Raw genomic sequence first — 15,021 nt, forward strand, 5'->3', positions numbered from 1 at the left:
GGAAGCAGAGACGATGAGTGGAGAAATGGAGTGGCTGGAGACTTTAGACCCAGAGAAGGAGAGGGGTTGTGTGCTGATGACCGGGGGGAGGAAGGCTTGCAGGGTGTACCCTTTGGTTGATTGATGATGCATGGAGGGGACTGTAACCATGGCAATGAAATGATACACGATAGGATGAATGTAAAGCTAATGTTCTCCTACGTTTGAGAGAACATCCCATGTTCTCCCATCTTTTTATTGGCCTCTTCAATTGCTTTCAGAAAACTATTGGTTTCTTCCTATAAAAGAAACATTCTCCTTAACACACCCATGGAACACCTCACTACTGACTAGGGTCCAAACAACTTTGGCCCTTGCTCAATCATAATATCAAAAAGCATGACCTTGGGGCCTATGACTTAGTTTTCATGATTCTGGTTCTCATCTGTGAAGCAGAATTTGAAGTCCACTATCGCGCATGTGAAATAGCCTGTTAGCATAGTGGGTTACAAGTTGGACTGCTAACTGCAAGGTCAGCAGTTCAAATCTACTAGCCGCTCCATGGGAGAAAATAAGGCTATCTGCTCCTATAAAGAGTTAGAGCCTCGGAAACCCTACACAGGGTTGATACGAATCAGGACAGACTTGACAGCATTCCACCACCACCACCCGTGTGTGTGTGTGTGTGTGTGTGTGTGTGTGTGCGCACATACTTACGCACACACATACACTCGTATGTATACATATATGTGTGCATGGTTTTGTTGTTTTCAATTACAAATTTGAAAGATGACAGAGACAGTGTTGCGAGCTCCCCAAGTCTTCAGATGGGCCCACAGGGAGAGGTTGAATGAGTTGGGAATAGGGCCAAGGACAGTGTTTTACCTTTTCCATGCGCTCGATCAGCCGATCCAGCTCCCCAATCCTCTGGTCTTTCTCCTCTAGGCTGATCTCAGCCAAATGCATCTTTTTATTGGCCTCTTCGATTGCTTTCAGAAAACTATTGGTTTCTTCCTGTAAAAGAAACACTCTCCTTAACACACCCATGGAACACCTCACTACTGACTAGGGTCCAAACAACTTTGGCCCTGATCAGTCATAATATCAAAAAGCATGACCTTGGGGCCTATGACTTAGTTTTCATGATTCTGGTTCTCATCTGTGAATAAAGACACACTATATACAGCTTCTAAATGAACTTGACTATTTCTTCCCCTTTTAGCCCTTCAGCTCTTATATCTGAAAGGTGCAGAAGTACCTGCAAGTGCTACTTAGCCCTTGACTAGATGCTCAATGTGTCAGTGTATTGGCCAAGGATGTACAGTGAGTTTGGGGCTAGATCTGGAATTGAATAAACAATGTACAGGTCTTTTTCCCACTTTGTAATGTACCAACTCATCCCTAAGAAGAAAGCCCAGCTGATCAACCAGTGCATTTACTAAGTCTGTAAGGAGATAAGGAAAGGTAGACATGGAATTCCTGTCTTCAAGGAACTCAGGATCTTCTGGAAAGGCCAAGATGTGAGCCGTGCATCCAGCTCTAGTAACAGGTATAAGGTAATTCCAGAGCACAGAGCAGAGAGATAGAGCGGGTGTGCCAGGGGCAGAGGACACGAGTAACTGTGTGACTACTTCATTCCTTGTTGTTAGGTGCCATCAAGTTGGCTCCAGCTCATAGTGACGCTGTGTGTAACAGAACAGAACACTGCCTGTCCTGCCCATCCTCACAATAGTAGCTATGCTTGGGCTCATTGTTGCAGCTACTGAGTCAGTCCATGTCGTTGAGAAGGCCCCCTCCTTTCCAGGTACTGTAGGCAGCCTGCAGTAGAATCGTGAGTAGGGTAAGAGGAACTTGCAGGTAGAGAGGAGAGGGCTGGAGTGAAGTAGGGCATGGTTGCAGATAAGCCCAGGATCCATGTGGATGCTGGTGAACGGTCCAGATTAGCTGGAGAAAGGGTTGTATTTCAAGACAGGGAGCTATTCTGAACGGAGAGAGGGGGTAAATAAAGGAAGGGAAAGATGGGTGAGAATGAGCAAATAAATAAGTTCCTTTGACTCCTTGCCCATATTCGAGTCCACTGACACACCTCTAAGAAGAAACCTGTCTAATTAAACTCCACCAACAATGAGGAGTCCCTGTGTGGTGCAAATAGTTAACATGCTCAGCTGCTAACCTCAAGATTGGAGGTTCGAGTCCTCCCAGAGATAACTTGGAAGAAAGATTAGACAGTCTACTTCTAAATGACACCAACCACTGAAAACCCCATGGAGCCCATTTCTACCCTGACACACTTGGATTTGCCATGAGTCAGAACGGACTAGAGGGCACCTGGCTGGGGAGCAAGAATGAACCAGCTTCATCTCAGTGGCTGGATCAGCAAGCGGCTCCAGCATACAAACCAGAAGAGCCTCTTTCTCGGCACTGTGCTTCTGCTGTTCTTCATGCAACTTTTCTTCATACTGGCTGTACAGCTTCCTGGTCATCTCTCTCATCACCTCAGCATTAGCTTCTTGGGATGATTCCACCTAAAATGAGAATCATTTCAGGTCTACAGCTTTGCAGGTTCCAAGGCCTTAACTCTATATGTGGGGGTGTATGAATACAAGGAGGGAATAAAGAACACAGACCCAACCATGAACCAGCATTCTGTGGTAGAGAGAAGTAACAGGAATAATGTGGGGGAGGGGTAGGACAAAGACATAAAAGGAGCACGCGGTAGCACGTTACATTAATTTATCTGGCATTAGCAGGACAAAGGTGTTCCATAGGAGAGAATTATTCTTCAGCAAATATATTCAAGGGGGGGGGAAAAACAGATGAAAGCAGAACATATAGAATAAAAGCGTCCTGGCATGGCACTGCAGGATAATGCATTGGACCACAAGGTCAGTGTGAACCGCAAAGCTGGCGGTTCCAAACTCATCAGCTGCTCCTTGGAAACCCTACAGAGGGTCACTATGAGTCAGAATCAACTCAACAGCACTTCACAACAACAACATGAAGAGACATATTAACTTAATGGTGGTGGAGTCAATTGGAAAAGGGTTGTGATAAGGGTTGCACAACATAAAGAATATAGATGCAGAAATTGTTGAATTTGAGAATATTTTGGTGTGCATATTTTCACCACAATAAAAAATGCACACACAAAAAGAAGAGAGAAGCACACAACTTAATTACCAAGTATGAATCTTATTTTTTCCTGAATTGTATATAAATAAGACAATCGGGATAATTTAAACATTGGGTATGAGAGGATTTCAAAAAGTTGATAGAAAATGTCCATTCTCTTTTGATTCTATTTTTCCATGAACTTTCTGAAATCCCTTCGTGTGTGCTGAAATATCTATGGATGGAAGGCTTCGGAGTAACCAGCAGAAGGAGCATGGGGGAAGTAGATGAGGATGTAGCTGACAGAATATTTACCCTGAGTTGGTGAATGTTGGGCTGGGTGGTAGGTACATGGAGGTTCATTATATTACTTCTTCTATTTCTGTGTGTGGCGCTGTGGGTTTATTTACTGGACTACAAAGTCAGCTTGAACCATAAGAAGTAGATCAGACTGAGGCTCTGGGTATCGATACAGTACAGTCAAGTCGACAAAACAGTTCTACTTACTTACGAAAGGACAACTCCAGAGGGGATCCAAGGGAGGCTGCCCCACCTGGATGGAGGACCTACCTGGAACCCCTATTCTGGCATCATTTCTTGGGGGAGGTTGAGAGAAGAGAAAATCAAGTCTTAAGGAAACTCCGTTTAGAAACAACCCAAATATTCACCAATAAGAAACTACATAAATAAATTATAGCACATCTATACAGTTTAATAGAGTCCTAGTGTCATGCTGTAGGATACGCACTACTAGACTGCTAACCACAAGGTCAGCGGTTCAAACTCACTAGCCACTCCCCAAATACCCTAGACAGGGTCGCTAGGAGTTGGAAGCGACTCAATGACACTAAACAACAACAACACAATTGAATGTGCAGCTTTAAAAAAGAACAAAGTAGTTGTTCTTTTTAAGAACAACATTAATACAGAACGCTCTCCAAGATCCAGAAAGTGAAAAATGGAAGGTATAAATATCTGTTTCGTATTCAACCCCATGAATGTAAAAAGAGATTTACACACAAATACAGACAAATAGAAGAAGAGATGCTTGATTACTCCCACACTTGGAATATCTATGGAAGCTGAATAAAGGGTAGCAATGGTTGTTTCTAGGAAAGGGAACTAAGGAATGAAAGGTCAGAAGTAGGAGAGATTTCCTCCTCTTCCCTAGTTACCTTTCATGTGGTTTCGCTGATTTATCCCCTTGTGCATGTATTACTTTAAAATAAACTCAAAACAAATTAATGTCATCAAACAAGGACGATTTGAGGAGACATTCCCCAATGGGAGCTGAAGTTGTCCCATCAATTACATTGGTCAAGCCAGTCTGTAGTTAAGATTTCAGTTAAATTCAAGTAAAATTCTGGACTCATCTATCCTTACCTTTGTGTTGTCTCAACAGTTGAGTTTAAAACATTCCAACCTCATTTGGGAGACACTACTATGCTAGGGGCCTCTGGTGGCTTAAGCAGGTCCAATTTTGAAGACAGAAAGAGTCAGCAGATACCTACTTCAGTACATGCGGGCAGAGCTGAGCATGGTGGTAGCTGGTGTTTCCTTTCTACCCAAGCCATTTCCTTACACGCAGACTTCCTAACATTCAGCTCATGTTGCTGATGGTTTACTTTTGTCCCTTCCTTCCAGGTTATTGTTTGTTCCAGAGAGCTGAGTTGGCTGGATAAGAAATCTCTGGATAAGTGAGGCACTGTTAATCGGTTACATAATCTTTGCTTTAAAAGTTTCTGGTGATAACTTCTAATTCTCCCTTCTCACAAACAGAAGGGCAAGAAGCCACTTCTTCAGAGACACTGTTACTTCAGTGTGCCCCACACTGCATTTCCTCTTCAGGTATATATTTCTAGAAAAGAACTTGTTCCTAGAGTCTGCTTTCTTGGCATTCATGTCATAGAAAATACCTTAAGTCCTTAGAACTTGTTTTATTTTAGGTTTGGTTTGGTTTGGTGTGAAGGAAGGAGAATAACATAATTCTGCTGCTCAGGATGAAAAAAAGCACTAGTCTCTGAAATGGGCAATTGTAGGTAAGGCCTGAGTTCTATGGAAGCAACTAGACTACCAACCTGCCTAAGGATGTCCTCAGATCCTAACGCCATACCACCTCTCGAACAAACAGGAATTTGCAAGCAGACACATACAGTAGACACTCGATAAAGGTTTGTAGAATGAATGGATAAAGCACCTATGCTGAGGTAGAGACTTTAAGAGTGGCAACCATGATATATGTAAAGAGAAGAGATGTCATACTTGAAGTGAGAACAGAAAGGAGCTAGCTGATGTACTCTAAACATCCTGGTCCTTCTCCCTAGGGCGGCTGTGTTTGGCCAAGTGGATTGTGCACTGCATACCACAGTGACCCAGCAATGCAATGTGGCAGCCCCCTCCTCTCCATTCGCCCATCCAGGAAGTAGCCCAAAGGCAGGAGGACCACACATCTCAGCTTGTTTCCACAACTAAATTACTAATCAGATCAGACCACCTTTCACTCCCAAACATTCCTGTTAGAGAAATAAATTATACCCATAAACAATATCCATAAATTTTATCCAAAATACCCATAAGGTACCCTCCTATAGGCTAACCTAAGGCTATATTAAAGAACGTCTCAGACTTAAATTAAAAAAATTAGTTCAGGAAATAATTTGTTGAGTGATTTCTATAAGCCAATTGTGTGTATTCTCCCAGCCACTGGACAGGAAATCTATTCATGTTTCCAATTTGGAGGGGCACTAGCACTGCCAGGGTGTGCCCTAGAGTCCTGATCACCCATCATTTTCCTTCATGAGGCCAGAGCCCAAGTACCACAAACTGTGAACCCCTTGGCTCTTTACTATCAAACCAAACAGCTGAGACCTCAGACAAACTCCAAACAGCTAAGGGCATAGATCTCTAAAGCATCTGAAGTCACACACCTGTGAGTATCCCAACAGCTTTCTCAGTAACTTAACACTACCATGTTGACTATCTGAGCCGCTCTTGCAGCTCTGGGGGTCAATGAAAGGAGCCCCAATGGGTGTTAATGGAGCCCTCAAAATCTGGACTGACAATCGTAATCACAGAAACCTCTTCAGTGTCTTCAAGCCATCTCCTGTGGGGCTGACCACAAAAAAAGATTTAAAAAACTCAAGAAAGAAGAGAATGGGGAAAAGGAACTGTATGTGTGGAGGGTGGGAGGAGAAAGCGGTACAGGAAAGAGAGCAAGATTCATGAGACATCTAGGCTCGTGCATGGTACCTTCATTTTCAGCAGCTGGTTTTCAATCTGCGTAACTTCTAGCTGCCTCTGCTTCTCCCGCAGCTTGTTCATGGATGCCTCATACGTCCGCTGCAGATTTCTGATTTGATCCTTAATGTTGCTATTTTCCAAAGTAACATCTACGAGTGTTTTCTGTTGGGATCAAGATAAAAACAAAACAAAACCTAGTGGTGAGAGGAAACATGGCAAGAGTCACGGATTGGAATGCCCTTCTGTCACATGTCACTTGGGTACATGTCAGACCATAGAGTTGCCAGCCTGCGACTCTGCTGAGATCCTTCCACAGTGCTCAAGATGTCTGCCACACTGTAGAATCATGACCAGCAAGCCACCACCACCACATTTCCACAACTGCTGCCAACGACACCTGCCACCACTAAAGAAAGATGGAAATGGATTAAAACGGTCTTTTCATAATACACCGTTTTACTTGGGAAGAATGAGGTGAAAATTGTTTAACACTTAAAAGGCAAAATGTATAAGTGTAAGTTCAAATATGTGGTTATACCAAAAAAAAAAAAAAAAAAAAAAATCACTTGGAAGAAACACACCAAATCCTATTAATGGGATTTACTATGTGATAGGATTATAGATGATTTTTATGTCCTTCTTTGTGGTTTACTTTACTTTCTAAGTTTAGACAAAGAAATCAATGCGTTTGGAAGAATGAAGATATCCCCCTTTTCTTAAAGGGGCTGTGACTTCTTAACTTCTAGACTACCTAGCTAATATTCCCTCTACTTCTGTAAGTATTAGGATAACATGGCTGATGTCATTCCAAAGGGTAAAGGCAGAGGAAGACAAGATAAAGAAGCACCCAGGAGTAGAGTTTAATGGCTCCATCAAGTTCTTGACAAGAGTCTCTTGATTATTGCTCCAGACTACCCATTTAAGCAAAAATGTTTAATATTGAGGCTATTTACTGCTTCAGTGTCCATGTGGCTGACAGTCCTTACAGACACACAGTTCCCATATATCCCAGAATTCCACCACTAGACACTGGGTCATGGGCACCCTCTATCGCCTCCCTAGGTCATCCACTTCAAATTAAAAGATTTGGGAATCCAGCTGTTGGACACAGATTATCTTTGGACAAAAATAGCCTCTCACTTCTAAATAGATTTAAGAAAAAAGATTCTCAATGGTACTAAAGAGATGATGACAGAAAGACTGGTGCCATCTGAAAGCATGGAATCACCATTTGTGCCTCAACGGACTTTAGGAGCCACCTAACCCAACCGCTCTCACTCAAAGTCCCACCAGCTTTACAGATACTACTCTTTCCTTCAAGAACCTACAATCTGACCAAGAGAACACGTTTCTTCTAGTTCTGGCTCTACCACTAGCCAAACACCATATTCAAGACTTTTCTTCTTGGTTGCCTTCAAGGAACTCTGGTAGCATAGTGGTTACGAATCGGGCTGCAGACCGCAAGGTCAGCAGTTCAAAACTACCAGCTGCCCCGTGGGAGAAAGATGAGGCTTTCTGCTCCCGTAAAGATTTACAGTCTTGGAAACCCTGTTCAGGGTCGCTATGGGTCAGAACCAACTCGAAGGCACTTAACAACAACAACAACTTGGTCATCTTCAGTTTCTTTAGCCATTAAAAAAGGGCATTAGAATTACTCATCTCAGAAGTTCTGTCTAGTTTAGACCAAAGGTCTGCTCTCATAATCAGGAAGGATAAAAGTGGGGTAGAGTAGACAACTAGAGAGATTGAGATCTTACATAAATAAGAAATCAACTGCTCTCAGACTCATTTGAGTTTTCCAGTTATAGGCTGATGCCTTTAAAGAAAAAATGGTTTGATGATTTTGTTACAAAGTTCTTTTGGCTGCCTGGGAATCAAAAACTGGACAATAACTAGTAATTTGCCATGATACCTAGGTTAAAGTTGACCGTGTCTGAACTTAGATTAAGTAGAGTCCTTCATGGTTGGTCAAGAGTGAAAAATGTCCAAAAGGGAAATGTTATGTTTATGGCATTAAAGAGAGCCTTGGAGAGCTCCCCAGTGGCAGGAGGAAGAGAAAACAAAGGCCAGTGAATAAACCAGAACGCAGTGTTGAGCTTGGCCTGAGGTTAAGGGAAAAGGGCATACAGCAGGAGAGCCAGGAAAAGGGTGGGACTTGGACACCCCATCCATTGGAAATGGGCATCCGGACAAACCCAAACACGGGACCCACCAAGACCCACTGCTGGACAGTGGCCTAGCTTTGTTGTTGGCATTATGTCGCATCAGCTACTACTGGTGAATACTAGGTTCCAGGGGAAATAGATAACCCCAACATGAAAATGTGTTTGCTTACATAATCAAATATTTATATTCAACTTGAAAGAATTTGAAATTGCTTGTGGATCTTTTAAGAGGAGGGTAAAAAGATGAGAGACAAATATCAAAGTTGGAGGAGGGGAAGAAACTATTATATATTTTGAAATCAAGGTCAAAAGAAACTGTTTCAGGTGAGTATAACACTATGTTCTCAATATTTTCAAGTTAATTTGCTTGTTAGGTGGGGATTCCGTTGGAAGAATAAATGGGCAGCATTTAAACAGTTACCCTTTACCATTGAATCCATTTCGACACACAGAGATCCTACAGGACGGAACAGAATTGCCCCATACGGTTCCCGAGGCTGTAATCTTTATGGCAAGTCCTGGTGTGGCACTTTAGGATAATGCACTAGACCATGAGGTCAGTTTGAACCACAAGGTCAGAGGTTCAAACTCACCAGCCGCTCCTAGGAAACCCTCTACAGGGTCACTATGAGTTAGAACCAACTCAACAGCAGTTAACAATAACAACAAAAGTCTTATGGAAGCAGACTGACACATCTTTCTCCCACGGAGCAGCTGGTGGGTTGGAACCACTGGCATTTGTGTTAGCAGCTGAGCACTTAACCACTACGCTACCAAGGCTCCTTATTTGAGTTGTTGTTAAGTGCCGGTGAGTTGGTTCCAACTCATAGCAATCCTGAATAGGGCTGCTAAGGAGCAGCTGGTGGGTTTGAATCACTGGTCTTGTGATTAGCAGTCCAATCAATACTTACCCTATGGTGGTGGTGGATGTGTGCTATTGAGTCAATTCCAACTAATAGTGATCCTATATAATGTTTCTGAGGATCTATATAAATCTTTATGGGAGCAGAAAGCCTCATCTTTCCCCCGGGGAAGCAGCTGGTCTTGCAGTCAGCAGTCCACTGTGTAACTATAGTCCACTATACCACCACGGCTCTTAATTCATCCAATGTCGTTGTTAAGTGGCATCGGTCCTGACTCATAGCAACCCTGTATAGGGTTTCCAAGGAGTGGTTGGTGGGTTTAAACTGCCAACCTTGCAGTGAGCAGTCCAGTGCTTACCATACAGCACCACACCAGGACCCCTACTTATCCTATTGTTGTTTATAAGTGCTATTGAGTCACTTCTGACTCATAACAACCCTGTATAGAGTTTCCAAGAAGCAGCTGGTGGGTTTGAGCCATCAGCCTTGTGGTCAGCAGTCCAGTACTGATCCTACAGTGCTACACTAGCACTCTACTTGTTGTTATTGTTGTTAAGTGCCGTCAAGTCGGTTCCAACCCATAGTGACCCTGTATAGAGTTTCCTAGGAACAGCTGGTGAGCTTGAACCACCAACCATGTGGTTCAAACCGACTTTGCAGTCCAGCACAGTAACCCACAGCAAGCACCACACCTGGACTCCAGGACTCTACTTTGTTGTTGTTAAGTGCCGTTGAGTCGGTTCCGACCCATAGCGACCCTGAACAGGGTTTCCGAGGCTGTAAATCTTTACGGGGGCAGAAAACCTCATCTTTGTCCTGTGGAGCAGCTGGTAGTTTCGAACTGCTGACCTTGAGGTTCACAGCCCAATTCGTAACCACTACGCTACCACAGCTCCTACTATACTAGCACCTGGCAAATCAAAGAAATCAAGAGAACAATTTCTTTAAATGGGTTAACAGTACATATTTTCATAGATACGTACTGGGTCTTTCTGTTTCCCTCTCCGGTACTATAAGGCAGCCTTTGAAATACACATGGCTCTTTCTAATGCACAATACTTTGTAAATTCAGAAAAAGGGCACAAAAACCTTTGGCAATCACTTGCCAAGAATGAGTATAAGTTGTCTTCAGTTAAGGCTATCTTTTTTTGTGACTGGGTGGAACCTTCTATAACACTTGGGCTACAGAGAGTAGTTGTATTGTATTAGGCACTGACACATAGGCCCATGTAGGTATCTGGTGGACCAAGTGACACCTCTAACACTGAACTCAGGATCTAAATCTTCATTTTAATGGGAGTAAAAACAACCACAGCTCAACGGTGTAGAGTCTCAGACAGAAAATAGTTCCTCCAAATTTTTCATCATCTTTCTGGCACAGTCTTTAACGGGGCTATGCTTAAAGATTTCGAATACTGATCTGAAGCCATTCTGTGACTTATTTATGTATGAAGAACAGGGTCTAATCTTCATTAAGTCTTGTTTCACTGGAACAGAGGGGACCCCAGTGTAACAGTGAGAAGACGAATACCTGCAGGCCAATGGAGTCCGAAGTCAAAGTTGAGTTCATGGCATTGAAACTATCCAGGGCTGATGACTGTGCTTGGATGTGATTCTCTAGATAGTCCTGCTGGGCCTGTGAAACCTGGGTAGAATGAAGAGAGGGTTATAGAAAAACCAATCCTTACAGACCCACAATAATCTTCACATAGGTTGGGGTTTTCTCTGATAACAACCATGTCTACTTCAACAATATTGCTTCAACAAGTAAGGCTTTACATTTAAAGAGCAACAACTGTATGGCTCAGAAAATAGAAAGACAATACTTTTTCAGTCTTTACACATTTACCCACAGAGCCTCAGTCTTCTGCGGTTGCTCAAGGAGGATATAACCAGAGTACCTCAGAGATTTGCCCACAAACAGTCAAGAAGTGGTACAACCCTAACTTCTTGTACTACCGTTCTCTTTCTACTCAAAGAAAGCATAAAGTACACACTCTGAGCTCACTCAATTCTTAAGAGTCATTTTTGTTGTTGCTGTTGTCCTTGTTGGGTGTGTGTGTTTAATTGTTTGAGATAAGAGAAATCAATTGTTTTGATTGTCAGTTGATGGATATATGGTCTAGTATACCTCATGATTTCAACTTTGATCTGCCCTTGAACCCTTTATCCCTATTGGCTATGTACAATTAACATCAAGGAAGTTACTGATAAGAGGATAAATATTAGAGGTATTTATGAGAACATAAGACTGGAGGGGAAACTCCTGTCTAATTATTCTCTATATGTGGACTAGTAGCTCTCAACAAGATATACGACAAGTAAGCAATACAATATAATGACTAGGAGCATAGGTATTTGAATCCCATCATTCACTAGCTTTATGGCCTTAAGCAAACCATATTCCCTTTCTGAATCAGAAAAAGTTTAAGGTAAGTAGGATAACATATGTGGATCCCTGGTAGCATAATGGATTCACAATGCTAACCTCAACGTCAGTTGTTAGGATCTACTAGAGGCTCCATGGGAGAAAGATGAGGATTTCTGCTCCCGTAAAGATTTATAGCCTCGGAAACCCTATACAGTGTAGCTATGAATCAGAACCGACACCACAGCACATAACCACCACCACAACCACCACCAGGATAAGATATAAAGCATTAAGTAATATCTAGTACATAGTCCTGTGTGTGGCGCTGTGGGTTAATGCGTTAGACTGCAATGTCGGTTTGAACTGCAAAGTCAGCAGTTCAAGCTCACCAGCTGCTCCTTGGAAACTCTATACAGGGTCACTACGGGTCAGAACTGAGATTTGTTTTCTCCCTTTGGCCACACATACCAACACCCATCAACAATGTCTGAACTCAAAGGGCGGTAAATATTCCACAGCTGGACAGGGGAATTGGTGACTTAACCACTCGGTAGCCACCGCAGGCAGCACTTTTCTGGATATTTTCTGTAAATGACCTAAGCTTACTCAGAAGATTGTTGTTGTTGTTAAGTGCCGTCGAGTCGGTTCCGACCCATAGCGACCCTGTATAGGGTTTCCAAGGAGCAGCTAGTGAGCTTAAACTGCCAACCTTGCAGTTCAAATGGCTTTGCAGTCTGGCGTATTAACCCACAGCGCCACACCAGGACCCCACTCAGAAGATTAGTAGGCACAAAATATTCTAAATATTCCCCAAACAATTGTCAAACTATTCAGCTGTGGAGTACTGATACTAAGTCACCCATGCTGGAACAGATTTGATTTTCATCAGGGTGGTCTTGAGTTAAACATTATAGAAGGACTGGATATAGGCAAGCAGGCAACAGAACTAGGGGTGAGGGTTTTGAAATGGACTCAGTGGGGAGTCACAAGAAGCAATCTAGCATGATGGAACAGGGGACTCAAGGGAGAAAGAACTGAGACAGAACCCCAAGACCAGGAGCATATGACATGCTCTCGTTCAGGTGTGTGTGTCCCCCAAAATAGTACTGTAGCCATTCCAGTCTGACTGCAGAATGTAGGATAGCCTCAGGGGAAGAAGGGACTGTAGGCCGAGAGACAATGTTCCTGCGGTTCTAGTCTGAGGAAATGAGGGGTGTGCAGGACAGAGCAACAGATAGCAAGGGCAGGGTCTTGTTTATGCATCAACTGCAAACTCAATCCTTCTGCTTTGATTACAATGGTGATAGAATGCATTTTCATTAAGTATGTAAGAATTTCCCAAGTCTCTTCCTACCTGCCATAAAGAATGTGGTTCAGTGGATCTGGTTGTGTACCTCACCCTATCTATAATCAAGGTACCAGGTCTTACTTAAGCAGATCATCTCAATCACAAAGTAAACTCAAATGTATGACTGACTGTTGTAACTGCTCTTTTCTGCAGATAGTAACGCTTATGGAATGCATGCCCATATACCTATACGTAGACTTTTAGCTTTGGAATTCTGAACAAATGTTGCTGTTCAGTGCTGTTGAGTCCGTTTCAACTCACAGCAACTCTGTATAGGATTTCCAAGGAGAGGCTGGTGGGTTTGAACCACCAACTTGGTTATTAGCAGTCCAGTGCTTATCCAACACACCCACACCAAAAATAAAATTCTTTCCCAGAAGCATTAGCTTGGTTAAACAACAGGAAAGTTATCTTTTACAAAAAAATTTCCATTCATGTAACACATTCATAAAAGGTGCACAGTAGGAAAAAAATCTCCCTTTCGTTCCTGTCCCATTGGCTCAGTTCCCACAGTGCCCGCCTCCACCCTCCCAACTAGGGACCACTGTGCATTGTTTTCTTGATTATCCTTCCAGTAACTTTTTGTGCACAACGCAAGACAATCTTTATTTTCCATCAAGATATATTTATTTCCCCCTCCTATTTTACACAAATCGCAGTATACTAGGCACCTTTTTATTTTTTGTCACCATCTACAATGTGATGTTGTTGGTGCTGTCCAATGCTTATCCTAGAGCACCAAACCAGAGCTCCAACTACTATGTTGTTGTCAAGTGCCATCGAGTCAGTTCTGACTCATAACGATCCTGCATAGGGTTTCCAAGGAGCAGCTGGTGAGTTTGAATGGCCAACTTTGTGGTTCACACCGACCTTGCGGTCCAGTACTTTACCCCACAGTGCCACACTAAGACTCTACAACTAGTCTATAAATTTTTATAAGTCTCTTTTGAAGAGCTTACGACTCTCTTTGTGTCTTTTTTTTTTTCTTCTACCAACTTTTTTTTTTTTCTTTTCCAACTACAGGTATTTTCTGTAGAGATATAACAATTTATTTAACTTGCTCCTTATTGATGGACATTTAGGTTTCCAATCTTTTGCTAGCACAAGCAGCGCTATAAAAATAACTTCATACACATGCATTTCACATGTGTGAGGAGGATCTGTACAATACATTCTTAAGAACAGAACTGCTGGGTCAAAAAACACGGGCATTTGTTATTTTGATAGATACTGCCAACTTGTTGTACTGACAGAAATAAAGATCTCCATTCCTGCCAACACATCAGTTCACGTTCAAATCATTTGTAAACAGTAATAGTTTTATATGTACTTGTCCAGTTTTTATACTTTTATTGGTTACATTTCCTTTTATTGTTTAACTGCACTGACTAGTATTTCAGATAGTATGTTAAATAATAATGCTGATAGTAGGCATCCTTTTTCTTGTGTCTGACTTTGGTGGGAAAGTTTCTAGTGTAAACAAGACTATACCTGCTACAAAAATGTTCCTTTAAGTAATAATAAACTTCATTCTATGATAAAGCTCCCTAGGTTTGTTTGAATTATGACTCCAGGCATAAAGAACATTGCATATCAAATATTTTTATGCACTAATCACTTAGAGGACATGCTGAGCTCTCTCATCCCTCGAATTTCCTCGTCACTCAGATTGTTACTTACTGATAATTCCTGGGTGAGCTGGCGAATCTTCTGCCTCATTTCATCATAGTCTCCATACATTCGCTTCCTTACTTTTTCCAGAGTGGCTCTCACCTGAAGCCCACAAAGATGCTAATTAGACATCAAGTTATAACATACTCCCCACGAGACTTTCAAAACTTTGTCGTTGTTGTTAAGTGCCGCCGAGTCAGTTCCAACTCATAGCAACCCTGTATAGGGTTCCCAAGGAGAGGGTGGTGGGCTTGAACTGCCAATCTTGTTGTT

The 15,021-nt window shown here is 42.4% G+C and overlaps 1 protein-coding gene across 2 annotated transcripts in view; it reads right to left on the reverse strand.

Annotated features, from left to right (window-relative positions):
• The window catches only part of MYZAP (myocardial zonula adherens protein), a 119,510-nt gene that overhangs the window by 68,459 nt on the left and 36,030 nt on the right, over positions 1-15,021 (reverse strand). For both annotated transcript variants that reach the window (XM_006831608.1, XM_006831607.1), the window contains exons 4-8: positions 14,758-14,850; positions 10,890-11,003; positions 6,340-6,492; positions 2,379-2,504; positions 865-993 (exon numbers count right to left, since the gene is read on the reverse strand). In XM_006831608.1, coding sequence (XP_006831671.1) covers positions 865-993; positions 2,379-2,504; positions 6,340-6,492; positions 10,890-11,003; positions 14,758-14,850 — 615 coding nt within the window. The remainder of the gene's footprint in view (positions 1-864; positions 994-2,378; positions 2,505-6,339; positions 6,493-10,889; positions 11,004-14,757; positions 14,851-15,021) is intronic.

The sequence above is a fragment of the Chrysochloris asiatica genome, unplaced genomic scaffold, assembly GCF_000296735.1.
Source record: "Chrysochloris asiatica unplaced genomic scaffold, ChrAsi1.0 scaffold00004, whole genome shotgun sequence".
Lineage (NCBI taxonomy): Eukaryota > Metazoa > Chordata > Mammalia > Afrosoricida > Chrysochloridae > Chrysochloris > Chrysochloris asiatica.